Source organism: Heterodontus francisci, chromosome 26 (assembly GCF_036365525.1).
Source record: "Heterodontus francisci isolate sHetFra1 chromosome 26, sHetFra1.hap1, whole genome shotgun sequence".
Classification (NCBI taxonomy): domain Eukaryota; kingdom Metazoa; phylum Chordata; class Chondrichthyes; order Heterodontiformes; family Heterodontidae; genus Heterodontus; species Heterodontus francisci.
In genome coordinates, this window is record NC_090396.1 from 61,798,232 (window position 1) to 61,825,542 (window position 27,311).

At 43.7% G+C, this 27,311-nt stretch overlaps 1 protein-coding gene across 4 annotated transcripts in view; it reads right to left on the bottom strand.

Annotated features, from left to right (window-relative positions):
• The window catches only part of afmid (arylformamidase), a 40,406-nt gene that overhangs the window by 8,656 nt on the left and 4,439 nt on the right, over positions 1 to 27,311 (bottom strand). For all 4 annotated transcript variants that reach the window (XM_068058370.1, XM_068058367.1, XM_068058368.1 and 1 more), the window contains 7 exons: positions 23,139 to 23,243; positions 19,427 to 19,481; positions 19,085 to 19,170; positions 16,262 to 16,334; positions 7,156 to 7,253; positions 6,261 to 6,339; positions 5,500 to 5,635 (listed from right to left, as the gene is read on the bottom strand). In XM_068058370.1, the coding sequence (XP_067914471.1) occupies positions 5,500 to 5,635; positions 6,261 to 6,339; positions 7,156 to 7,253; positions 16,262 to 16,334; positions 19,085 to 19,170; positions 19,427 to 19,481; positions 23,139 to 23,243 (632 nt within the window). The remainder of the gene's footprint in view (positions 1 to 5,499; positions 5,636 to 6,260; positions 6,340 to 7,155; positions 7,254 to 16,261; positions 16,335 to 19,084; positions 19,171 to 19,426; positions 19,482 to 23,138; positions 23,244 to 27,311) is intronic.

The following is a 27,311-nucleotide window of genomic DNA, read 5'->3' on the forward strand; positions in this document are numbered from 1 at the left end:
CTGTAAAAATGTTAGATTTTACAGGAGAAAGATAAGCCAACTAATTTTTAACATCACCGCCGAGATGCGGGTGGGGGTGCTTGGGTCTGTAGTAAAGTATTTGCAGAATATTTCAGTAGGGTTGAATTGCTCTTAGACTAGATTGTAGTTATTGGAGGTGGAAAAGTACTGGCATGATCTCTGAAATGAGTGGCAGACCTGTTTTATGCTAGTATTAACCTGACATAGGAAACAATACACAGTTGACATATTTCAGAGCCAGCCAGTCTTGCAGTGGATGCTTCAGCCAACTGTTATTTTCATATGCAAACGGTCTAACGCCTGTTTCAGGTTTGGGCACGGCATGCCGATTTTTTTCTTCTTATGGCGGGCGGCACACTTTTGGCCAGTAATAAAAAGCATTTAAAAGAGATGATGGTGCAATTATATCAACTAAATATGCAATTATAAGTAAGATGAACTGAGATTTTTTTTGTCTAATTGTTTGACAGCTCTAGTTGAAACAATCAAGAAATGAATGGGCAGATGCTCATACTTTAGCTATTATAAATGATACATCAGTAATACCATTTATCAGCTTTTTATGCCTTCAAAAATTCCAAATAGTCTACTTTTATTGTTAGTCATTGCTTATTCAGCATAGAGTAACTATTTCAAATGAAAGATTCTAAAGACAGTTAAAGTTCTGGACGCCCAGTACTTCAGTGGGTGTCAGCCTTAGCACAATTATAAGAATATTTTGTTCTGAGTCTGAAGACTGTGAGTTTAAGTCCCACTGCAAAGACTGAACATATAATTAGGCTGACACTTTAGTACAATACTGAGTACCAGAGGCCCTCAGGTAAAAATGATCCCATAGCACTATTCAAAGAAGAGTTGGGGAATTCCTCCTGTATCCTAGACAACACTTATTCCTCAACCAACTTCAATAAAGACAGATTATCTAGTCATGATTTTGTTGAATTGCGGGATTTTGCTGTGTTCCATTTCCTAGCGCTAACACCCTTAATGAACACTCCCAAAAAAATTTACTATCTGTACCAAGAAACTTCTTCTTGTCTTAATACTTGGAAGGAGAGACAACAAATGCCAGGGAGGGTAGAGCAGATAGAATGAGCCCTGATATGTTTTTCCCCCTTTGCTATATATTTATATGGATGATTGTTAAGAGTCAGTCCTTATCTGTGAATGATGAGTGGACAGCCAGAAGTCATGGTCTATTTTGGTGGCATAGGTAGAATGAGTGATGAGGTCCTGCAGGCAGATTTCAGGGAGTGAGGAAAAGAATTAAAAATTAGGACCTTAAAGGTAGTAATCTCCAGATTACTCCCAATTCCAAGTGCTAGTGAGTACAGAAATAAGAGGATAGTGCAGCTGAATGTGTGGCTGGAGACATGATGCATAAGAAAGGGAGGTTCCTCAGACATTGGGATTGGTTTTGGGGAGATGGGGCCTGTAGAAGCCAGACAGATTGCCCCTCAACAGGGCCAGGATCAATTTCTTGGCAGTGGGGTTTGCTAGTGTTGTTGGGGAGAGTTAAACCTTGCTTGGGAAGTGGGGTGGAAACCTGAGCGTAGATTCAAAAGGAAGAGGAGCAAAACTGGAAATAGAAAGCAGAAAATTGATAAGCAAATATGGAAGGTTGAGGAATCAAAGGAAAGAAGATAGACAACAAAGGAGTTGTTCCATGATTAGTGATATATACTTCAATGCAAGGAAGCAAGTAAATAAGGCAGATAAGCTGAGGATACAGATAGACACTTGGAAGTATGATATCAGAGCTTTACTGAAACATGGCTGAAAGAAGGACAGAAATGACAGCTCAACATTCCTGGTTGCAGGGTTTTCAGATGGGATAGAGAGGGGGATAAAAAAGCAGGGGGGTGGTGGCAATATTGGTTAAAGAAACAATCACAGCAGCGAGAAGGGATAACATGCTAGAAGGATCATCAAATGAAGCCATATAGGTTGAACTGAGGAACAAAAAAGGGGCAATCACACTGCTAGGAGTATACTATAGACCCCCAAATAGTCAGAGGGAGATAGAGGAGCAAATATGTAGGCAAATTGCTGAAATGTCCAGAAACAAAAAGGCATTAAAAGTAGGAGATTTCAACTACCTTAATATTAACTGGGATAAATTAATTGTAAAAAGGTAGAGCAGGTGCAACATTCTTAAAACGTATTCAGGAGAACTTTTTTTACCCAGTACATATCAAGCCCAACAAGTGAAGTGGGAAAGCAGTTTAATGGTGGTGATCATAATTCATTTAGATTTATAGTAATAATGGGAAAGGATAAAGATAGACCAAAAGTAAAGGTTTTGAAATTAACTAAGCTGAGATGTTATTTGGCAAAAGTGGACTGGAAACAACTACTTGAAGGTAAATCAGTGTGAGAACAGTGGGAGGCATTCAAGGAGGTGATAAAGAGGATTCAGAACAAATATGTCTCCACAGTGAAAAATGGTGGGACTCACAAGTCTAGACACTCCTCTCTGCCCAGATGTCAAAGTGCAGACAGAGTAGGATAAGGCAAAAAAAAAGCTATGTCAGACGCCAAGAGCTCAATACTGCAGAAAGCCGACAGGAGTATGGAAAGTTCAGGAGTGAAATTAAAAAAGAAATTAGGAAAGCAAAGAGAGGACATAGAAAAATACTGACAAGTAAAATAAAGGAAAACTCCAAAGATGTTTTATAAATACATAAAGACCAAGAAGTTCACTATGGAAAGAGTAGGGCCAATAAGAGACCAAAAAGGTAACTTGTATGTGGAGGTGCTGGATGTGACCGTGATACTTAATGAACACTTTGCATCTATTTTCACAAAAGAGAGGAACAAAGCAGACATTGTAGTTAAGGAAGAGGGGTGTGAATTATTGGATGGGATAAACATAAACTGGAGTTTTATGGGCCCTTTGGGAATGTGCTAGGTGGCCAGAAGGATAGCAAAATGACACAGGAAGGCAACGGGGTTGCCCAACATCTTCCTGCTGCCATGCCATTTTGCCAGAGGTGGTAAAGTTGGCAGGTCAGCTGCTCGCCAGGGGCTAATTGTGTCACTTAAAGGCCACTCCCTGCCTCCGGGGGCATTTTGTCGACATCAGGGGTGGGGGGCCTGCCACCACATGGGGAGACTGCTTAGTGAAACCTGACAGCCTCCCAAAGGACTCCAGGGGTGGAGAGAGGGCCCCTTTTTGGGCACTACATGGAGCACAGAGGGACATCTCAATGGCAATAGCAGCGCTGGTACTTAACAACCTCCGCACCACCCACCTAGTCCTGCCCTGCCCCGCCCCCCCTCCCCCCACTACCACCAAATCTGCCTGCCTGGCCCCGGCATTCCATAACTCCACTTGCCCTTCTCCGAGGGCGCCCAGCCATTGAGGTGCACTCTCCCTGCAGCTGCAGCCTCAGCAGTGGCCACTGATTTGCCCAGCAGCTCTTAGTACGGCCACTGCCCTAAATTGGATGACCCTAGTAGCGTGCATGCCTCCCTGGGTCCCGCCACTGGCCGAAACGCGTTGTTTTCGTCCCCAGTAGCGGGACCTCTGCCAGTCCAGTAAAATTGAGCCCATAGTGAGGGAGGAAATGTTAAGGTGTTTAGCATCCTTGAAAGCAAATAATTCACCAGGCCCAGATGCAATGTATCCCAGGCTGCTAAGGGAAGAAATAGGGGAGGGTTTGACTATCATTTTCCAATCTTCCGGCTACAGGCGTGATACCAGAGGACTGCTAACATTGTACCGTTGTTTAAAAAGAGAAGATGGGATAGCCTGAGTAATTACAGTCCATTCAGCCTAACGTGGCGGTGGACAAATTATTGAAAAAGTTCTGAGAGATGGTATTATTCGTCATTTGGAGAGGCATGGATTAATCAAGGACAGTAGGACAGTCAGCATGGATTGAATTTTTGAGGAAGTAACAAGGAGGGTTGATGAGAGTCGTTCATTTGATGTAGGCTACATGAATTTTAACAAGGCTTTAGACAAGGTTCACATGGCAGACTGATCAGTAAATTAAAAGTTCATGGGATCCAAGGGAAAGTGGATCCATATTGGATCCAAAATTGGCTCAGTGACAGGAAGCAAAAGGCTATGGTCAACAGGTCTTTTGTGACTGGAAGGCTGTTGTCATTGAGCTCCACAGGGCTCAGTACTCGGTCCCTTTCTGTTCGATCAATACATCAATGATTTATACTTAAATATAAGGGTTATGATTAAGAAGTTTGCAGGTGATTGGCCATATAGTTAATAGGAAGAAAGCTGCAGACTGCAGGAAAATCAATGGACTGGTCAGGTGGGCAGAAAAGTGGCACGTGAAATTCAATCCAGAGAAGTGTGAGGTAATACATTTGGGGAGGACAAACAAGACAAGGGAATACACTAATAAATGGCAGGATTCTGAAAGTGTAAAGGAACAGTGGACCTTGGAGTGTACGTCTACAGATCCCTGAAGATAGGAGGACAGGTAGATAAGGTGGTCAAGAAGGCATACAGGATACTCTCCTTTCTTGGCCAAGGACTAGAGTATAAGAGAAGTGAGGTTATGCTAGACCTATATAACACACTAGTTAGACCACAGTTAGAATACTGCATACAGTTCTGGTCACCACATTACAGGAAGGATGTGATCACATTAGAGAAGGTACAGAAGAGATTCACAAGGATGTTGCCAGGAATGGAGAATTTTAACTATGAGGAAAGATTGGATAGGTTTGTTTTGTTTGGAACAGAAGAAGCTAAGGGGAGATTTAATTGAGGTGTATACAATTATGAAGGGTCTAAATAGAGTGGATAGGAAAGATCTATTTCCGTTAGCAGAGAGGTCAATAACCAGGGGACATAGGTTTAAAGTAATTAGTGGAAGGATTAGAGGGGGATTGAGGCAGAATTTTTTCCACCCAGAGGGTGTTGGAATCTAAAACTCACTGTCTAAAGGGGTGGTAAGAGGCAGAAATCTTCAATGCATTTTAAAAAAGCACTTGGATATGCACTTGAGATGCTGTAACCTACAGAGCTACGGACCAAGAGCTGGAAAGTGGGATTAGACTGGAGAGCTCTTTTACAGCCAGCACAGACATAATGGACTGAACTCGCCTTGGTGGCGTAAATCTTTCCATATTTCTATGAAAGCTGGGTCCCATTTCCAAAAGCTCAGTCTTGCTATAATTTCAATGTAAGAGGCAGTATATTCATAAGAAGCCATTAGATCAGATCCTTAGGGAAACCCAGGAATCCATTCATATTGCCATAAAATGTTAAATACAGCCTCCCACACAATTAAAACATTTGGCTCAGTTCCACTAGGATTGCTTGTTAAAAAAATAAATTAAAATGTTACATATTTTACTGTTTGGATTAGTTCACCACACCTACAAGCTTCTACTGAGGGTAGCTGAATTATTCAAAATCTGCCTGAACAACATAGCCCTATTTTCCTATCTCATGTGGTAAGTGAAACAGATGAAAAACGTTATATACGTAAAATGAAAATATACCTGGTAATACTCCTGAGATTGTTTCCTAAATTCATCTGAATCATGCTGTGCCACAGTAACCACAATCTCACAGGTCCCACCCAGTCGCTTCATGATGTTCACAAACTGCATTGGACTATTTCGGAGAGCGTCGCCCCTATCAAACCATAACGAGCTATTAATTTCAGAGCAGTGTGACAAAAAAAATCATTGTGACCATCATCAGAGCTTAAGTCTGCCTGTAAAAGGTTAACAATTTTATTAAAATTAAACTCAGAAGAATTTCATGCAAACATATTGCCCCAATTTTGTATTAATAATAAATAAATGAAAAGTAACTTGGAGTAATTTCTACCCAAGTATGTTGCTAATATAAGACTTCCCTTTTCAGTTCTAAATGTATTTGAAAGTCTTATTACTTATCGACAATAGAATACTCAATGGATATAATATAAAGAGGTGATGACATTTTTCATCAGCGAGCCAGGTTCCAGTGCACTCACTTCAAAGTGTAATTTATCAGAAACTTAAAAAAAAGAGCTGAAAACAAAATGAGTAGGATATACTAGTTCCAAGAACTCTGCTGAATTGGGATGAAAAAATATCAGCTGTTCAGAAAGATACGTGTGAACATGCCTATCATACAAAATAGTCAAGGTCAGGCAGGAATAATGGGGCCATTGAACTTTGCACCGTTGGCTTTAAACAGTGTGTACAGGAAATTTTGTTGCAAAAATATAGTCATTGGTAAATGTAATCATGGTCACTGGCAGTGAACATACTCAGTCATCTGAAGAGCATCATTGACAGAGGTGTGGACAATTGGACAGAGATCATAAATCCCACTGACAAGTAAAGCACCTGTGGAAAAATAAAACACAGTTCTGTATTGTGCCATTCGTCAATGACCTAGGAAAATGTGAATGATGCTGTCGTTCTCTAAAACACAGGCAATATTCTTTTTGAAACATCAATAAGTTTCATGCATCCAAAAATCTTGGTTAATCCCCTAAACAATAAAAATTGAGCATAGTGTGGGTTACATGGTGAAGTGCCTGTAGCACAAAAACTCCTCCATCACACATTGTCTGATTACTCAAGTAATCACTATCTGTTAAGTTAACCACAATGTTATGCTCAAATATAAACTTTTCTCATGAGGTCCAGTGGAATTCTTTACCATCATTAAAATGTCTGCACTTCAACCTTTTGTCCAACTTTTGCTCAATGATGAATAAAAGTTTAGAATATCCACTAAAATGTTGATTCTATGCCAAGTATCCTTCATAGGGTAATATGAAATGCATTATGCTAAACTTCACTATTTTTAAGGTAGTGCTCATCACTAGGATAGAATAAAGGGAAGTTTACTGCACATCTGGTTATTTACTTGACCCGAGAGGGTTTGATGCTGACATTGGAGGCCCAAAATAGAAATGTATTACATTCCCAGTACTGACATGCCTCAACTTGATGCACACAACAATTAATTAAAAAGCCCCAAGTGATTTTTATTCAGGGACAGGAGGAAGTAATTCACTGGAGCTTTATGTTCCCAGGCAGGACACAAAGATGCAAGTTCAATTCCCAGAAACCCTTCTGTTACTGTAACTACAATGATTGAAAGCAAAGCTATGTGAACTCAATAGAAGGAACTCAAAACTTTCCTGCTCTTACCTTTAATATCAGGAGTGACACCATACTCTGCCCAATCTGTACAAAGTACCATGGCTCCTAAATGGGCACCAGCAGAATGGCCACAAAGGTAAACACCACTGAAAGACATGCAAAGGAAAAGGAGTATAAATCTTTTTTGAGTTGTCTCTGAACAGAAAACAATTCTACATCTTCCCCTCTCCCCACAGCTTCTTATAAAGAAAATGGGCGCAGGGAACATAATGTACATTTAACCTGCGCCCATTGATTGAAAGACAGGGAGTACGCCAACTTATTGCTGCCTGTTCATTATAATGATTTCTGCATGCAGCTAGTGCTAACTGCCCTGTTCGTTGGCTGCATGCATCAGCAAAACCATAACTTCCTAGCACCATTTAAAGCTTGCCTGCATCACTTAAAGGAGGGGTACATTGTGGCTGGAGCAGGTGCTGGGAGTCACGCAAGATACGAATCTGCCCTGGCAAATAGGAATAACACTGCATGGGAGAGCGCAGGCCCCAAGGTTTTCAGATGCTGCACTAGAGGTCTTGGTGGACGAGATGGTAAGGAGGAGAGATGTTCTCTATCCACAGGGGATAGAAGGCCCTCCAGAAACACAGTCAAAAGGCAGTAGGAGCAGATAGCCATGGAGGTCAATGCCAGGAGTTAAGTCCTGAAGACTTGGATGCAGTGCCACAAGAGGTTCAATGACCTTACACGACTGGTCAAGGTCAGTGAATGTGCTTTCAAGTGCCATAGTCAACCAACTGCACTACAAGCTGCAGATAATGCTCAATTTACCACACCGCCATCATACACCTACCAACAATCTCAATCAGAACTCATACCTAACATTCATATGCTTCACCCACCCTACACACACTTAGCACTGCTGCAAGCCTCATACCTACATCTCACAGCATGCACAGACTGCCAGTTATTCAACCATGACAGCCACATCACCCAAACAGATCACACAACATGCTTCGTTCTCTTTTGCAGGACATGGTTGCCCACAAATGGAAGCAGCACAAGCTAAATAGAGTGTGACAAGCACAGTTGCATGTCCTTACCCCCATGGAGGAAATGGTGCTGTCCATTATTGGAACAGCCATTGCTGAGGCAGTGGCCAGTGGCAGGATTGAAACCATTGAAGATTATGGTATTCTCATAACTATTCCTCCTTCTCACATCTCACTTCTTCCTCATTCCATAATCTCTACCGATTTACAAGTTTCACATGGTGTAAGGATGCACCTCTTGCTTTCAACCCCTCCCCTCACCACAATCTGCCCAATTCCTTTCTCCTTTTAGATACTCAAGGGGTGCAACCTGGGCAGGCAATGGAGGAAACCAAGAAGAGAGTAATGATGAAGACATAGCACCATCACTTGATTTCACACTGTTATGGAAGTGCTTCCATTTTTTGTTAAATATTTTTTGAAGATTCATATTTAAATTGTGGAAGCAGATTCATTTTTTGGAAGGTTGAACATTTCATAGATGCTGGACTTTGTTTTTGTTGAAAAGACTCCATGGACATGTTTTTTTTAACAAAGGTCACTGAGCGGTCTTGTTTGAAAACAACCTTTTACAAGGGAAGTCACATCCCTTAAGCTCAATAAACGACAGAAACATTGGTAACCTGGGGAAGATGTTTACAGAGAAGTGACATGTCAAGATTTATGAGGGTCAGTAGGTTCTGACTGGCTGCTTGTGGTTTCGCTTCTGAGATATTGTTTTGGTTCAGTCAGGGAGTGGACTGTGTTTGAAAGCAGTTAGCGATAAGCCTACCAGAGAGCAGCCACCACCAGCTTATTCTTTTCCATCTTTTTGAGGAGCCCTGAGAATCAAGGATAAGAAATAGAGAAACTGAAACAGCATTTCTCCTGAGACGCTCCTGTAGGTCTGCTGGATTAATCTCGACGAGGCCTGAAAAGAGCTGCTCCAGAAAAGATTCCAGTGACTCGTCACCATATACCTGGATGCCAGACCAAAAGGGACAACTGACATCCTTCCAGATCTTCTCTTTTTCCTTTGAGAATTAGCAAGTATTTGGCCAAAGTATTTTTTTTGTCTTTTTGTAACAGAACTCTGCGGGGAGAATTTCTTTTTTTTTCAGTGCGTGTGTGAGTTTCTGTGTGGGGTATTTTAAAAGGGAACTTTCAGATTTCAATCTGTGTGTTAATGCTTTGCTTCTTTACTGAAGAAGTTTTGTTTTATAATAAATTGATAATTTTGTTGTTTATTAAAGAAACCTGTTTGGTGTATTTTATTCTGGGATAAAGAGTAGAGTACATGATTGACCGTATCTGTAACTAGGTAATCATTTAAAAATATATGTTGTGACCTGTGGAGAGGTGGGACTAGAAAAGACAGTGCACTCCACCTGCCTCGGTCATGACAACACTCACAATCACCAGCACAGATACTGACACCATGCATATCATAGAAGGTTGATTAGAGGCAGAATCTGCACATGGTGAGACACCGGACAGGAGTTACCTGCAGCCAGGGCAGGGGACAAGGATAATGCAGGTGCCAGCTCGCTGGAGGGTGAGGTTGCACATGGGTTCAGCTGCTGATGAGGACTCCAATGGAGCAGCCAACAGAAGAACTCTGTTGGGTATGCACAATAAAATGCTTGCTACATTGGGAAGACTGCCAGAAAGCCTGTGTTCAATGTCACAGGCTAGGGGAGTGACAATAGCCCCATGGAGAGGCTGTCCTGTTTCAGGATGATAACAAATGTCCTCCCACCCCTGGTACTCAGCCAGTGCCCTTGCCACCCTCAGTGCTTCCTCCAAGTGGTGTTCAACATGGTGGAGTACTGAGTCATCAGCTGAGGGAGGGCGGTAGGTGGTAATCAGTAGGAGGTTACCTTGCCCATGTTTGACCTGAAGCCATGAGACTTCATGGGGTCCACAGTCGATATTGAGGACTCCCAGGGCAACTCCCTCTCTACTGTATACCACTGTCCCGTCACCTCTGGTGAGTTTGTCCTGCCGGTGGGACAGGACATACCCGGGGATGGTGATGGCAGTGTCTGGGACATTGTCTGTAAGGTATGATTCCGTATGACTATGTCAGGCTGTTGCTTGACTAGTCTGTGGGACAGCTCTCCCAACTTTGGCACAAGCCCCCAGATGTTAGTAAGGAGGACTTTGCAGGGTCGACAGGGCTGGGTTTGCCATTGTCGTTTCCGGTGCCTAGGTTGATGCCGGGTGGTCTGTCCGGTTTCATTCCTTTTTATTGACTTCGTAGCGGTTAGGGACAACTGAGTGGCTTGCTAGGCCATTTCAGAGGGCATGTAAGAGTTAACCACATTGCTGTGGATCTGGAGTCACATGTAGGCCAGACCAGGTAAGGACAGCAGATTTCCTTCCCTAAAGAACATTAGTGAACCAGATGGGTTTTTACAACAATCGACAATGGTTTCATGGCCATCATTAGACTAGCTTTTTAAATTCCAGATTAATTAAATTCAAATTCCACCTTCTGCTGTGGTGGGATTCGAACCCATGTCCCCAGAGAAATACCCTGGGTCTCTGGGTTACTAGTCCAGTGATAATACCACTACGCCACCGCCTACCTTGATGAGGCAGGTGTCCACCCTCCTGTCCCGTACTTAGGAGATCGTATCCCTGAGTAGCGCGAGACTATCAGAGATCTTCCTGCTGGGTACAGTGCAGGTCTGGTCAGGGTGAATCACCAACTCCAGAGCAGACTTGACCCGACTGGCGATGAATTTGGGCAGAATCTTGTGGTCAATATTAAGCAGTGAAATGGGCCGCCAATTTCTGATTTCCGTCCTGTCCCCCTTCCACTTGTAGATGAGGGTGATGATGCCTTTCCTCATGGATTCTGACATGCTGCTAGCCAGAGGCATACTCTCGTATACTTCTCGCAGGTCTGGGCCGATCCAGTCCCACAGGGCTGAATACATCTCAACCGGTAAACCGTCGCTGCCGGGAGTTCTACTCATCTTAAAAGGACCTGACGGCGTTTGTCAGCTCATCCAGAGTTAGCGGTTTGTCCAGTCTCTCCCTCATGCTGTCATCTAAGACCTCCGTGATAGATGACAGGGAGGACTGGGAAGCCGTGCTGTCCGTGGGCTTCACGTCGTACAGCCCCCAGCATAAAAGGATTTGTTGATCCTTAGTATGTCGGACAGCGAAGACGTTACCAAACCATCCTCTTCCTTCAGGCTGCTGATCACAGAGCTCTCTCTGTGTACCTTTTGGAAGAATTACTGTGAGCACGTCTCATCCTGCTCAATGGAACGGACTCTGGACCAGAAGATGATCTTGGAGGCCTCCATGGCAAAGAGCGAGGCCTGCTGCCTCTTCACCTCTTGGAGATCCTCCTTGACCTCGACCCCCATCGAATGCAGCAGATTTTGCATTCTTTTCTGGAGTCGGGACATTTCCCTCTGTCTCTCTCTCACCCTCTGAACACCTTTGAAGATAAAGAACCTCTTGATGTTCTCCTTGATCACCTCCCACCAGTGAACTGGAGACTCAAAGAGGGGTTTCACGGTTCTCCAACCTTTGTAATCCCTTTTGAGTTCCTCAATGTTCTCTGGGGTTGGCAGTGTAGCATTGAGCTTCCATGTCCCCCTGCTAACCCTCTGGTCATCCTGTAAGTGACAGTCGGCCAGTAAGAGGCAATGGTCAGAGAAGAACACCGGCTTGACATCAGTGGATCTGACCATGACAGCAAAGAGCGAGGCCTGCTGCCTCTTCACCTCTTGGAGATCCTCCTTGACCTCGACCCCCATCGAATGCAGCAGATTTTGCATTCTTTTCTGGAGTCGGGACATTTCCCTCTGTCTCTCTCTCACCCTCTGAACACCTTTGAAGATAAAGCTGCTGCTGGAAAATGGTCAGCTGCTCGCTGCATTGAACCTGGGCGTACACGTTGATCAACCAGAGCGGAGCATTGTTGTACATTACATCTGCTACCAGGAGGCGACCGCCCACCACTCCTTAACTTCAGAGATGGTGAAGTTACTTCCCCACAGCAGAATACCCAGGCCGGAGGAACGGGAATCATTACCCCCTGACCAGATCGATGGCCCGTGGGACCACCATCGCAACCATTGCCTGTAGGTGCTGAGGTGTGGTATTCCACACTCCTGCAGAAACAGTAGGTGGCTTTGACCTTGGCAAGGTAGTCCAAGGCTGAAACACGTTGCGTAGTGGATTTAATGCTACGCACGTTAATTGAAGCAATCTTTATACCCATTTTTAAGTTAGTTGTTGCTTCCCACACCATTTATCCTTGCTAGTCCCAGTCCTTCAGTATGTTCCTGCATACCCATAGAGAACGCAAGCTATTTCATGTTCGTTGGGCTCAGAAACCCCTCCTGGTTTCTCATGCAGGGTTTGTTTCGCTGGGGTGACATCAGCGGGCAGGGGGTGTGTGCTTCTTGTAGGCAGCAAGGCTTGCGATGTCCTCTGCTGTTGGTGTCTTTCCCTCTGTTCCTCCTCGAAGACATCACTGCTCCCGACTTCCCGGAGCTGGAGTGCACCCGACGCTTCTTTGCTCTCGGTGTCCTGGAGCTGGGATGCACTGGCCATGTCACTAGGTTCGGCACTTTGGGTTTGGGGCACGCTCGGCCCATCACAGCTTCCAGTGCCCTGGAGCTGGGGAGCTTTATCATCCAGCTCCTTTGAGTTCTGTCGCTTCGTTTGTGGGTGCCGTCGTTCCGGCCCTTCCTCGTCCAGTGAGGAGGAGCTGCCGTAGTCTGTCTCAGATGGTAGACTCCTCTTTCCACAGGTTTGGGTGGTGGCCTGTTCCTTTTTTGGAGGTTTTTTCTTTGTGGTTTTCCTTTGTACCACTTGCCACTGACCAGTATGTCCATCTGCTGCCTCCTCCTCCATTGATTCTGTCTGTAGAGGAGGGGTTTCCGGGCACGGGGGAGGTGTTGGGTCACAGGTTGCAGCAGCCTCCCCTTTCTTCTCCTTCTCAGGTAGACTTTCCTCGCTGCAGAGAGGGTTGCTTGTCTCCTTCCCAGCACCAGACGCATTCGCCATTCCTTCTCCCAGCCTTCTCTTTTTGCGATTCATGCACTGAGACACCCAGATCCCTCTGCATCTCAGAGCTCTGCAATCTCTCACCAGTATTCTTCTTAAACCTTGTTCGATGTAGGAGACTTTTCTCTCTTGAAGTTCATGTGTCCTCTGTGGGTCCAGAGGCTTGTGAGAAAGAGTTGGGAGCAGAAAGGAGAGGTCTGCTCACTACAGGAGCAAACAGTATTTCTGAGTTCAAAAACTCTGTGGCTAGTTCAAAAAACTGTGGACCAGCCAGTTGGTCAGGTGACCAGCTGGTTTAACCAGTCCTGGCTTTTGTGGACTGTTTCACCTTAGCAGTCTCTGGAATGCTCTTCCTTACACCTTCAATGTCTGGTGATCAAAATCCATTGTGAGTTGAATGTGTCAGGGAATAGTCCTTTGTCTCCATAAGCACTGGCTGTTAGTATGTAAATGTTTTTCAGCTAAGTGTCTGGCAGCCCTTGTAAAAGGCCTTCTCTTCTTCCCAGCAACAGTTTAAAATCAATGTTCATATGACAAAATTAATATGCCTCATTTTTGGCAGCTGGGGGCCTGCATGACAGGGAGGATAGTGACAGGGGTAGAAGAAGTGAGAGACATTGGAGTGCATGTCCACAGGTCCCTGAAGGTGGCAGGACACGTAGATAGAGTAGCAAAGAAGGCACATGGATTGCTTTCCTTTATTGGCCGAGGTATAGAATACAAAAGCAGGGATGTGATGCTGGAACTGTATAAAATGTTGGTTAGGCCACAGCTGGAGTATTGTGTACAGTTCTGGTCACCACATTACAGAAAGGACAAAATTGCTCTGTAGAGAGTACAGAGGAGATTTACAAGAATGTTGCCAGGGCTTGAAAGTTGCAGCTATGAGGAAAGATTGGCTAGACTAGGTTTTTTCCTGGAACTGAGGAGGCTGCGGGGAGACTTAATTGAGGTGTACAAAATTATGAGGGGTCTAGATAGAGTGGACAGAATGAACCAGTTTCCCCTGGCAGGGAGTTCAGTTACCAGGGGACACAGACCTAAGGTGATTGGTGGAAGGATTAGAGGGAACATGAGGAAAAACTTTCACCCAGAGGGTGGTGGGTGTCTGGAATTCACTGACAGAAATGGCAGTGGAGGCAAAAACCCCCAATTCTTTTAAAAGGTACCTGGACATGTATCTGAAGTGCTGTAACCTGCAAGGCTACAGACCGGGTGCTGGTAGGTGGGAATGGATTGGGCGGCTAGTTTTTTCGACCGGCACGGACACGATGGGCTGAATGGCCTCCTTCTGTGCTGTAATTGTTCTATGGGTTCTATTTATATAAATTGTAAAAAGTTGAGACCCCAGCACTGATCCCTGTGGCACACCACTCGTTACATCTTGCCAATCAGAAAATGCCCATTTATGCTTACTTTCTGTTTCCTGTTAGCTAGCAAATATTCTATCCATGTCAAAATGTTACCCCCTACACCATGAGCTTTTATTTTCGGCAATAACTTTTGATGTGGCACCTTATCAAATGCCTTCTGGAAATCTAAGTACAGTACATCCACCGGTTCCTCTTTATCCACAGCACATGTTACTTCTTCAAGGAACTCCAATAAATTGGTTAAACATGATTTCCCTTTCACAAAACCTGGAAGGATCCAAATGCATAATAGTTCATCATCATAGACACCTTCACCACCTCGCCCTGTGCTGTGGTTCCATTTACGGTTGCAGCTGGTAGCAGATTTCAGTGAGGACGTCCTTATTGAAGTGCAAACATCTCACACATTAGGAAAATTGCTCTGTGAGCACCCTGGGCATATATGGCCTCCTGCTGAGAGTCTTTTCCCCTCCTCCTCCTCCCTCTTCTCACAGCTTGTCCTGCTCTGCATGGCCTCTCCTCATTTTAGTAGTCATGCTGTGTTCCAAGGGCAATGTTTACTTGTGCACCCATGTCTAGGAGCAGTTGGTTTTGCAGAAGCCTTGAAGTCCATCAGTATCTGTTACACCATTTCCTATAGACTTTTGCAATTTGAAAGCACCAAGTTGATGATCCCTTTAAATATACTGGTGCAAATATACTGGGTCCTTCCAGCTGCTTAATGCCTGTTCAGCTGTAGAGTTAAGAGAGCATTGATCTCCAAAATGGCTCTGCTGATGTCAAATCAGCGTTGCACACTGATTGGCATCGTGATCTGCCTGCTCTGTGTACTTCTAGCAGATGTTAGCTGCGTGCACGCTAGTTAATGGCCTCACCAAGATGGTGTCTGGCACAATTTGTGGCAGAATTGTGCCTCTGTGCATCGGACATCATTTTGGTCCACGAATGTCAGCTGTAGCACCCAAACAACAGGCACTATCTGAGCCCAATTTCACGTACATGTTCTCTACGTCTACTCTATTAAACTCTTTCATAATCTTGAAGACCACGATCAGGTCACTGCTCCGACTTCTCTTTTCTAAAGAAAAGAGCCCAGCTTTTTCAATCTTTCCTGATAAGTATAACCTTTCAGTTCTGCTATCATTCTAGTAAATCTTTAACGTACCTACTCCAGTGCCCCTATATCCTTTTTGTAATATGGAGACCAGAATTGTTTACAATACTCCAAGTATCAAATCAAAATTCTGTACATAACTGCTCTGCTTTTCAATTCTATCCCTTCTGAAACAGACCCAATGCCTTTTTGATGGCCTTACTAACTTACATCATTATTTTTAGGGATCTGTGTATCCCTCTGTTCCTCTACCCAATTTAGACACTTATTTTCCCACCAAAATTTATTACTTCGCACTTATCTATATTGAAGTTTATTTGCCAATTTTGCAATTTTATTAATGTCTTCCTATATTTTATCAGAGTCCTCCTTTATATTAACTGCACTCCCAATTTGGTGTCATCTGCAAATTTTGGGATTATATTTCCAATTCCCAAGACCAAATTGTTCATGTAAATGGTGAATAACAATGGTCCCAGCACCAACCCTTGTGGAATACCACTTCCCATTATTTGCCAATCTGAGTCATTAATTTAAATTGCTGCTCTCTGCTTTCTGTTTGTAGCCATGAAGTTCTGAAATAGCATTTTGTCAGATGTTACCTCAAAGCAGAATACTGCTGGACAATGAAGGCCACGCTACGTCGGACCTGAGACACAATTAAGTCCATATTACCTGAAAATGTAGCAAAACAAAAGGTCTTAAAATTTTAATTTAGAATTACAGTTTCATGTAGTAACAGCAGATTCAAGCTGGTGTAAGAGCATTTTATTATTTAAAGCTAAAATGGAACATTCAAGGAGCTGTTTCAGGTAAAACAATGTATGAGAACCTAGAACCACTTGCTCCGTCTTACTAAAGCAGTTGATATCTTTTAAAAAACAGTTTTAACATTGCCATTTACATATCTGTCTTGAAGCATTGCTCTAAACTTCATTCAAGGCTGGTATTTCACTCAACTCTTCATGCACCAAACCAAGTTAGCTTTTCTGCATGCAATTAGCCTCTAACCTGATCAAAAATAGGCTTCTGCTACAATAACTATACAGTCACCTCTAGTGTGGCCCAAGGTTCCACTACTGCTCCCCTTGATTCCTCGTGTGCATGCTTGTTGCCTCTGAATAACATTATTCATAAACATGGGGTCAGCTTCCAACGATATGCTGATAACATCCAGCTTTACAACTCTACCATCACCCTCAACTGTTGGTATCTTATCCAACCAGTTGTCCAATATCAAATATTAGATGGGCAAGAGTTTGCTGCAACATTACACTGGCAAGAGCGGAGGCATCCTATTCATTTCTTATCTGAAATTCTATGTTCGAGCTCCGATTCCATTCACCTTCCAGGCTGCTTGCTCAGGTTGACTTTGACAGTGTACATTCTTGGTGTCCTTTGCTGCTTTCTCAAGGTGAACTGAGCTGAGCTCAAACATCACATCTTATCCACCTAAGTATATAATATTGCTTCCTTTAATTCCTACCTCACATCCACCATCACTGAATTGCTCATCAATTCGTTTGTCATGTCTGGGCTCAAATGCTTCCAACACTCTCCTTACCAGCTTTCCAAGTTCTTCAATAGCTTTTACAAAACCTCTCTCTTCAATCTTGCCTATGGTCTCTTCTCCTGACCTTTTTCCTGCACCAGCTTGGTTTCCATTTCTTTCCCACTCTAGTGTGTAACACCGTGGGGTGTTTTGCTATATTTAAAGTACAAGTTATTGCTATCTATCTCTGTAACTTTCTCCAGCCCTACATAACTCAGATCTCAACAGTCCTCCAATTATAGACTTCTGCACATCTTTGACTTTTATTTCTCCAACATTGGTGGCCATGCCTTTAGCTGCCTCGGTCCTAAGCTCTGGAATTCCTTCCATAAATCTCTCTGCCTCTCTAGCTCTCTCTCCTCCTTTAAGATGTTCTTTAAGACCTAACTCTTGGACCAAGCTTTTGATCATCTGTCCTCATATGTGGCTCAGTGTCAAATTTTGTTTGATGACATTTCTGTTAGATACTTTAGGTCATTTTACTATGTTTAAGATGTGATATAAATGCAAATTCTTGTTGTTATCTATGACATAATCAGATCAGTTTTTATACTCCGAGGTCAGCTTTTGGAACTGGTTTTTAGTGCATCAGAGGCCTCTTTAGAATCATAGAAAGTTTAAGGCACAGAAAGAGGCCACTTGACCCATCGTGTCTGTGCCGGCCGAAAAATAAACCATCCATTCTAATCCCACCTTCCAGCATTTGGTCCGTAGCCCTGCAGATTACGGCACATGAGGTGCATATCCAGATACCTTTTGAATGAGTTGAGGGTTTCTATCGCTGCCTCCAACTCAGCCCCAACAATACCCTGCTCCCTCCTAGCATCGTGCTTCTCTTTGCAACTCCCGCCTGTCCTTGCCACTGCCTTCCCTTCGCCACTCATTCCCCATGCCCACCCACCCCCTCCCCACACTGGTCTCAACTATCCTTTCAGGCAGTGAGTTCCAGACCCCCACCACCCTGGGTGAAAAAGTTTTTCCTCATCTCCCCTCTAATTTTTCTACCAATTATTTTAAATCTATGCCCCTAGTCAGTGACCTCGCTGCTAAGGTGAATAGACCCTTCACATCCACTCTATCTAGGCCCCTCAAAATTCAGTCAGATCTCCCCTCAGCCTTCTCTGTTCCAAGGAGAACAATCCCAGCCTATTCAATCTTTCCTCATAGCTGGATTTTCCCAGTCCTGGCAACATCCTCATAAGTCTCCTCTGTACCCTCTCTAGTGCAATTACATCCTTTCTGTAATGAGGTAACCAGAACTGCACACAGTACTCAAGTTGTGGCCTAACTAATGAGTTATACAGTTCCAGCATAACCTCCCTGTCCTTATATTCTTTACCTTGGCTAATAAAGGAAAGGATTCCATATGTCTTCTTGACCACCTTATCGACCTGTCCTGCTACCTTCAGGGATCTGTGGACATTCACTCCAAGGTCCCTCACTTCCTCTACACTTCTCAGTGTTTTCCCATTAATCGTGTATTCCTTTGCCTTGTTTGACCTCCTCAAATGCATCACAAATGGCCTTTATTTCCAATATGTTGGTGTTTTACAAAGCGGTTATAATTTTTTTTTTTAATTGTTGAATAATTACAATAAGATTTGTTGGAAAGAAAGTACAATAAAAGCAAAAGAGAGAGAATAGCAACAAAGGGAAGATGGGGTATGAAGTGATGCTTAATTTTGACTTATATGGCATCAGTTTATCATTACAGTAATAAAGCTACACCTGACAATGGAGTAGCGTAAACACCTTGATACTGGGATTTAATTCAGGACCAACGTGTAAGGGATAAAAGTTTTAAACCCTCATAGAATCTGCAATTTCCTTGTCTTGCTGGTGCTGTTAACAGGGTTCAGGAGGTTGTACCTACCTTTTGGTGCTAAGGCAAAGTCGACAATAACAACAATTGCTCCAGCTTTAACCAGTGGAGGCACCATGAAACCAGACAAATCCTTGCTGCAAACAACAATGTAAAAGAGTAAATCTGTTAAAATATTTATGTCTAGTATTAGCTAACTGTAAAACTAGGATGTCCATTACCACTGTTGTTATCTAGCCAGTGCAGCCCCAGCAACAGTTTCTACTTGCCATATATTTCTTACTCTACAACTGGTTTCTACCATTACCCATTTTATCTTTGACTAAACCCCATAGGAGACTTATATATACTATAATACAGAACAATTGTTCAACATTGTTTTCCAGGACTCACCTCAGCAGCTGCCAGTAACCTCCATGAAAATAGATGAGCAGAGCTGGAGCTGGAGCTGTAGATTTATCAAAGGCAAGTTAATGTTAGGTTTGGAGTGAACGCAGTCTATCTTTATGTATCTGCATTAGTATTGCAGAAGATTTAATGAAACCAGTTTGTAATATCAACATGTTACCATATACAAAGCCATAGTAGAAGAAGGTTCATTTTTATTTTGCTGACACACAATTAACTTATAAAAATATGATCATTGTACTTTTTGGTTTTTTTTCTTTATTTATAGCTTAAGGTCTTTTTTATTTCTCTGTTGCCCAGCTTCCCAGCACCATACAGCGTTTCCAGACTAGAAGGTGGACAGGTCATCTAACCCAGGTATCTACAACTAGTCAGGAGAAATGAGTCCTTTTTGAATATTCCAGCTAGTAACTACTTAATATTTGTTTGAGGACAGAAATCGGCATCCAGGGTTAAAAGTGATGCCATATTCTGCTCAGTTCACCAACAGCTGGCTGCTTGAGAAACCTAATAGATACTTTAAACCAGCTGGTGTCCTTTAGGCAGGATTCCTGCTTTCCAACCAGTATAACTGTAAATATTATAAAAGCAAAATACTGCGGATGCTGGAAATCTGAAATAAAAACAAGAAATGCTGGAACCACTCAGCAGGTCTGGCAGCATCTGTGAAAAGAGAAGCAGAGTTAACGTTTCGGGTCAGAGACCCTTCTTCGGAAGGGTACAGGTTAACTCTGCTTCTCTTTTCACAGATGCTGCCAGACCTGCTGAGTGGTTCCAGCATTTCTTGTTTTATAACTGTAAATATTGCCTCACAAGAAGAATCTTCTAAAAGCTTTATTCCTCTCCCTAAGTATCATTTGCTTCTAACAGACTGATATTATTTAGCAAAATAATACATTCACAATGTTTATTTCATATTCAGTATGTTACAGGAAGATGTTTAAAGCCATACAAAAAAAACAAAGAAACACTTTGGTAAGTGGCTGATCACAGACTGGCTCCTCCGAGCCCAGCAATCTGATTCCCTGAGAAAAGTAGACCCAGATTTTCATGCTTTACGTCATGTAGCTGATGCTGCTTTTCTCTTTGGGTTTGCTCATGGCCTCCATGACAACTCATCAGTATTTTCGGACTTGGTGGGAAGAGAGGAGTCTAACTTTGACCGCAAATGAATACAGTTGCACCCAATTTTTCCATGACTAAATAAGCTTTTCCTAAGTCAGGTTTGACTTAGTTCTTAGGTCAAGAAATCACTGTGTGAAGTCACAAGGGTACTGTTTACTAGTTGCCTTATTTAATTGGTTCACTGTATTATGTGGTATGTAAGCACAAGATAATTTATTTCGAACATAATCACCAAAACCAATGAATTGGGAAACTAAATCAACAGAATTTGTAGATAAAATTTACCTGTAATTTGTGGTGCCAGTATTAGATTAGAGATACAGCACTGAAACAGGCCCTTCGGCCCACCGAGTCTGTGCCGAACATCAACCACCCATTTATACTAATCCTATATTCCTACCAAACATCCCCACCTGTCCCTATATTTCCCTACCACCTACCTATACTAGTGACAATTTATAATGGCCAATTTACCTATCAACCTGCAAGTCTTTTGGCTTGTGGGAGGAAACCGGAGCACCCGGAGAAAACCCACGCAGACACAGGCAGAACTTGCAAACTCCACACAGGCAGTACCCGGAATCGAACCCGGGTCCCTGGAGCTGTGAGGCTGCAGTGCTAACCATTCTATTTGGGTTTCCATAGGCATTAGTAAGTCAATAAGGCAAGTACGTGTAAATGAGTTACATTAGCAAGCTTATGTATTTTATTGACCAAACTTTAGCTGGTTGAGCAAGGCCTCAACATTCTTGGCTTCATGCAAATCAGACAAAATAGTACCCAGGATAGGTAATAGATGTCCAGCTGCCATTTTGACACCAAGGCTGGAATTTTACACCCCCCCCCCCGCAAAAGAGTGGGCTGGTGGCGGGGGGTGGGGTGTAAAATGGAGTGGGAGGCTGTTGGGGGGGGGGGGGTGCTCTTCCCAACCCGCTCCCGCCGCCGCTGTCGATTTACATGGGGCGGCGGTAGCCCGCCTGCCCCAGGCCAATAAAGGCCCTTAAGTCACCAATTAACTGCCACGGGTATTTTACGCTGAGGCTGTGGCCTCAGAAAGCCCACCTGATGAAACTAGGCGACTTTCTTGTGGGCTGGTGGGGTGAGGCTCTCCTGATCAGGCACCCTGTGCCCCACGGAGGGCTGCCCCCGAAGCCCCCACTGGCTCCAACACACAACACTCCCCCTGCCCCCCTAACCGATCCCCCCCCCACTGCCTCGCCGGGGTTCTAAAAACTTCTCTTTCTCCAGGGCCGTCCTTCATCTTCACCCTAAAGCTGGATGCAGTCCCAGCAGTGGCCACCACTCCCAGTGGCGTTGCTGGGACTAGGAGCTGCCGGCTCACTGAATGGTCAGCAGCTCCATTTGGCGGGACCTCCTGCCTCAATGAGTTGGAAGTCCTGCCCAAGACCAGCTAAGGGCTTGGGGAGTGTAAAATCTGGTCTAGATCCCCAGGCCAGGCGGAGGCAGGCTCGTCACCAAGTTTTCAGTCAGTGAATGGGCCCCCCCCACCCCCCACCACCCACCACCATAAAATTCTGGCCCAAGTATTCCATTTAGTAAATTCTCGTTTACTATCATATGAATTGTATCTCAACAGCAGAAGAGATACTGATATTCCCCTGATCATTCAGTGCATATTGCCTAGGGAGGAACTGAACCATATAGACCAGGAAAGTCCAACGTCTGATCCCATAATGGTATCTCAGCCAGGGAGTGGTATGGGTTTGGTGAAGGGGGAAAAAATTTTTTAAAGGCCAGTTCTTCCTCTTGACTGTAGTCTATGGTCTGCAAATTAGAGTTAAATGGGATTGGACTCCACTGCAATGTCCCATGCAGTCCACTAGTTTGGTACCACTCATTGTCAATACTTACACATGAATAATGGATACCTTGTGTAAAGTACTGGAGTGCACCTGGGAAATATAGAACCATAGAAAAATTAAGGCACAGAAGGCCATTCAGCCCGTTGTGTCCATGCTGGCTGAACAAACTAGCCGCCCAATCCATTCCCACCTTCCAGCACCCGGTCCATAGCCTTTCAGGTTACAGCACTTCAGATACATGTCCAGCTCCTTTTAGAAGAATTGAGGGTTTCTGCCTCCACCACCATTCCTGGCAGTGAATTCCAGACACCCACCACCCTCTGGGTGAAACCGTTTTTCCTCATGTCCCCTCTAATCCTTCTACCAATCACCTTAGTAAATACTAACTGTATTATGGTCACTATCTCCAAAATGGTCACCCACTGTTACTTCATCCACTTTCCCAGCTTCATTACCGAAGACTAAATCTAGAATTATATGAATAATTAATATAAATAATATAATATAAATAAATAATAAATATATTCCAACAAGGAGTCAGTGACTTCAGAAGAAATAAGTGGAGCAAACTATCAGGGGTAAAATTGCTCTTCCAAATGCAGCCATAACACAGCACATCAAAAAATATAATGCTCACATAGTCAGCATCAAATTATGTATATTTTTGAACAAAAAATAACAGCAGGTATGCAACTTGACTTTCCATTGAACTAAAACTCATTAATGCTGGAGTATGTTCTTCTACAAACCTGTTGATGGATTTGAAGGTAGATAAATGTCTAATTTTTCACCATCACCTTGTCCGTAGGCTACATCGAACCAAGTCTGAGCTACACTGCGACCTTTCTCAGTACCTGAGGGCAACAAAAAGACATTTGATTTGAGATGAATATACAGTTACCATTTTGGAAATTTTATGGTTATGCAGCCCATTGGAAAGGCAACTTTGGTACCATGGCAATCTGCACATGGGCATTGAGTGCCCACTTGGCTATGTGCAGAACTGTTACCTTGGAGCTAGAAAGTTGTGAGATGAAGCTCTCCTCTAAGGCAAGCATGTATTCTAAATGGACACCTTGTGCAGTACTGAGTCAGAGGTAGCATCATTCTCATGAAACGTTAAATTGAGGTTCTGATCTGCTTTTTAAATGGATGCTAAAGATAAAATGGGACCATGGTAGTGTTACAACCAGGTGAGAAAGAGGAAGAGGGTTCCTTTTCAGCCTTCACCTGGTCTTACAGTAAAGTAAAATGGTTTAATTTTAAACACACTGTGTTTTGAGCCCCCCCTTGGTGATTCCTTGTTCACCACTTTTCAATTATAAGGCAAAGAAGCCAGCACAAACAGGCTTTCAGGTTTAAAGAAGAAAATGAAATTTTTATTAAATTTCAACTCTAATTCGGTTAACACCTACGGATACATGACGTGCCCACGCTAGCATGCATACGCGATACATACATGCAGAAGAAAAATTAAGTGGAAAAGTTTGAGACAATCTCTGAAGTGGGTTTTTTTTGTTACTGTGCTTCGAGCTCACTGTAGAATCCTTGATTGTAAGTAGTTCTCACTTTTCGTTGGGGCCCAGTATTCCTCTTAAACCTTGTTCACTAGAGGAGACTTTTCTCTCTTGGGGTTCATGTGTCTTCAGTGGGTTTTGGAGTTCCATGAGAAAGAGATGGGAGCAGACAGGAGAGGCTGTGGTGAGCCAACCAGGAGAGGTCTTCAATCCAGGAGCAAACAGCTTCCTGCAGTCTCTGTGGCTAGTTCCAACTCTGCAACAGCCAGTTAGTCATGTGAATAACTGGTCTGACCACGTCTGTTTGTGGATTGAATTGGATAGCTCCTTTGTTCCAAAAATTGTCTGTTAATATGCAAAAATGCCTTTCCAGCCAAGGGCCTGGCAATCCCTTGTCACAGGCCTTCTCTTCTTCCCAGCAACAATTCGAAATTTAATGTCCATGTGGCAAAATTAATGTACCTCATTCTTGGCAGGTGGGGGCATGCATGATAGTGGATTCAGTATTCTAGAAAGTTTTCAAATGATGAGCTGAAATGGGCCAAAGGGCCAAAGATGTATTTATCCAAACCTACCTTGCATCCACTCTCAATTCCTTCACACTGTTAAGTTGCTGTGGAGGAACTCTGAGAGGATACTAGGATAGGCAAATTCTTACAGGGACTCTCTTGTGCACTTTGATTTCCAGAACACAATAGCACTGATAGGGGAATGGGAGTGTGTCACTCACTCTGCTTTCTTTGCTTCCGTTTGTGTAGAGCTTTGGGAATATGAAGAAAAATGGTAAGAAGCTAACCTTCAAATTAAAACATATATATGTGGAGTGGCAGGATGCAGTTGTCCATTCTACATACACTAAGTTTACAATTTCTGCAAGGTGTAGTATGCTTTCCCATAGGGAATAATGAAAATTTGGTGGGCCAGTCATTGAGGGCTGTTCTTGTGAACATACGAACTAGGAGCAGGAGTGGGCCACTCAGTCCCTTGAGCCTGCTCTGCCATTCAACAGGATCATGGCTGATCTGATTGTAAACTCAACTCCACATTCACGCCTACCCCCGATAACCTTTCACCCCCTTGCTTATCAAGAATCTATCTACTTCTGCTTTAAAAATATTCAAAGACTCTGCTTCCAGCAGCTTTAGACGAAGAGAATTCCAAAGACTCACGGCCCTCTGAGAGAAAAATTTTCTCCTCATCTGTCTTAAATGGCCAACCCGTTATTTTTAAGGTAGCGTTTGCTGACAACGCAACCACTTGGTGGTGTAGTACTAGCACTTGCGCAGATGCAGCCTCTTGCACTGAAACATCAATGTCAGTGACGTCTCAGGCAGCTGCCAGTAATAAAGATGGCACTGCTCAATTTATCACAAAAAACAAATTCAACCCGAAAATCCCAATGGTTGCCATCTGCCTCCAACCAACCCTCAGCAGTCCCCCACTCCCTCCTGCCATTGTGCTTCTCTTTGCCGCTCCCTCCTGTGCCCGTCTTCTCACCGCTTACTCCCCATTCCGACCCCCACCCCCCCAAACACCCCCGGCAGCTTGCTCCAGGCAACACCGCTTCCCTCCCCTAGGCCACTTGCTCCCACATTCGATCGTTCCCTGCCACACTGCCCAAAGAAGCAAGATGGGCCGCAAGGGGTGACGGCGCAACATGGGAGCGAGTGACCCTGAGGAGGGAAGTGGCACAGCCTGGAGCGAGCGGCCAGCAGGGGAGAAGCGGGGAGTGAGCGGCTGGAGGTGCGGGGGGGGGTGTGGGGGGTGCAGTGGCAAGATCTGGAGTGAGTGGCTGAGGGGGGTGGGGAGTGGGGTGATAGCACCACGGGCAGGAGCAGGTGGCTAAGAGGGGGAAGCGGGGAGGCTTGGAGTGAGCGGCTGAAGGGGGAGAGCGTCCAGTGGGGTGGGAGCCAGTAGCTGTGGGGCAGGGAGGAGCGAGTGGCGGAGGGAAGGCAGTGGCGTGGCAGGGAGTGAGCAGTCGAGTGGGGTGAAGCAGCGATTGAAGCAGGGATGGTGGGAGGGAGCGGGGTACTGTTTGGGTGAATGGACACGCTATTGAGGGGTGAGGACATCATTGCGTGGTGAAGTCATGCGCGCATTCATACTGGCAAGCTGGCAAATGTTCGCACACACTGATGACGTCCGCGATCGCTCTGCACATTCTTTGCATTGCCAGGAGTCAATTTGTATTTTTAAACAGTGACCCCTAGTTCTAGGTTCTCCCACAAGAGGAAACATCCTTTCCACATCTACCCTGTCAAGACCCCTCAGAATCTTAGCTGTTTCAATCAAGTCACCTCTTACTCTTCTAAACTCCAGCGGATACAAGCCTAGTCTGTCTAACCTTTCCTCACAAGACACCCGCCCATTCCAGGTGTCAGTCTAGTAAACCTTCTCTGAACTGCTTCCAACACATTTACATTTAATTGTAAATTTACATTTACATCCTTCCTTAAATAAGGAGAACTTGCCAGTGACTAGCTTCAGAGCAGGCCTGGCAGACCCCTTGGAGCAAGTCATCAGTGAGATTATACATTGGTGCTCATCCCTAATAAAAATCATACTTTGGTCTGTAATCACATTTATTTGTATTTTCTTCATTCTTCATGTATTTGTTACTTGCTTTTAATTTTTTTCGTTCACCAACTGTTTGTACTAAATTATCTATTAACTCGATTACCATTTTACTGTTTACTGTGTTTGTTTTAACATGTACTAAGGTATTATTTTCTCCAATACATTACAATACTTAACAATGCTCAATTTTTGTTTACTCCCTTTTATCTCCATTTATATTTCCTGTACTATTTTTATGTTTCTGTTAGTTACTTGCTTTTCAATCATGTTGGTCACCATAGCTGAGCCTGAAACTATCACCACCCAAAGTACATATGTAAATGGTTCAGCAGAGCCTCTAGATAACAATCAGAAGCAGGAATCTTGGCTGATCTTTCCTCTCCCAGTCATGTTGATCCCAGAAATATCGAAACCAAGCTACTGCCCCTTCTGAGTTCAACTAAATTAGCTCAAACCAGGGATTGAATTAGGGACCTTCCAGTTAAGGTTACCAAACCTCCTGGATTGTCCTGGAGTCTTCAGGAATTAGAGATTAATCTCCTGAACATTGCTGCAAGCAAGCTGTCAGAAAAATTATATTAATAACATTAAAATAATTGTTGCCCAAATCCAGACTTGCTTCATTTTAATATTTTACAACAGTGCTGAAATTAACTGGCTTACTCCAACTGAAGACTGGTTTACAGAGAATCAGGAACAAACTCCTTCACAACTATAATTTGAAACCATTAACAAGTAATAAACAGACAGGCATACCAGAGTAGGTTAAGGTCTGTTTTTAGAGCTCATGATAAAGTTGCAAAAACAGTTCCTCTCATTATATACTAG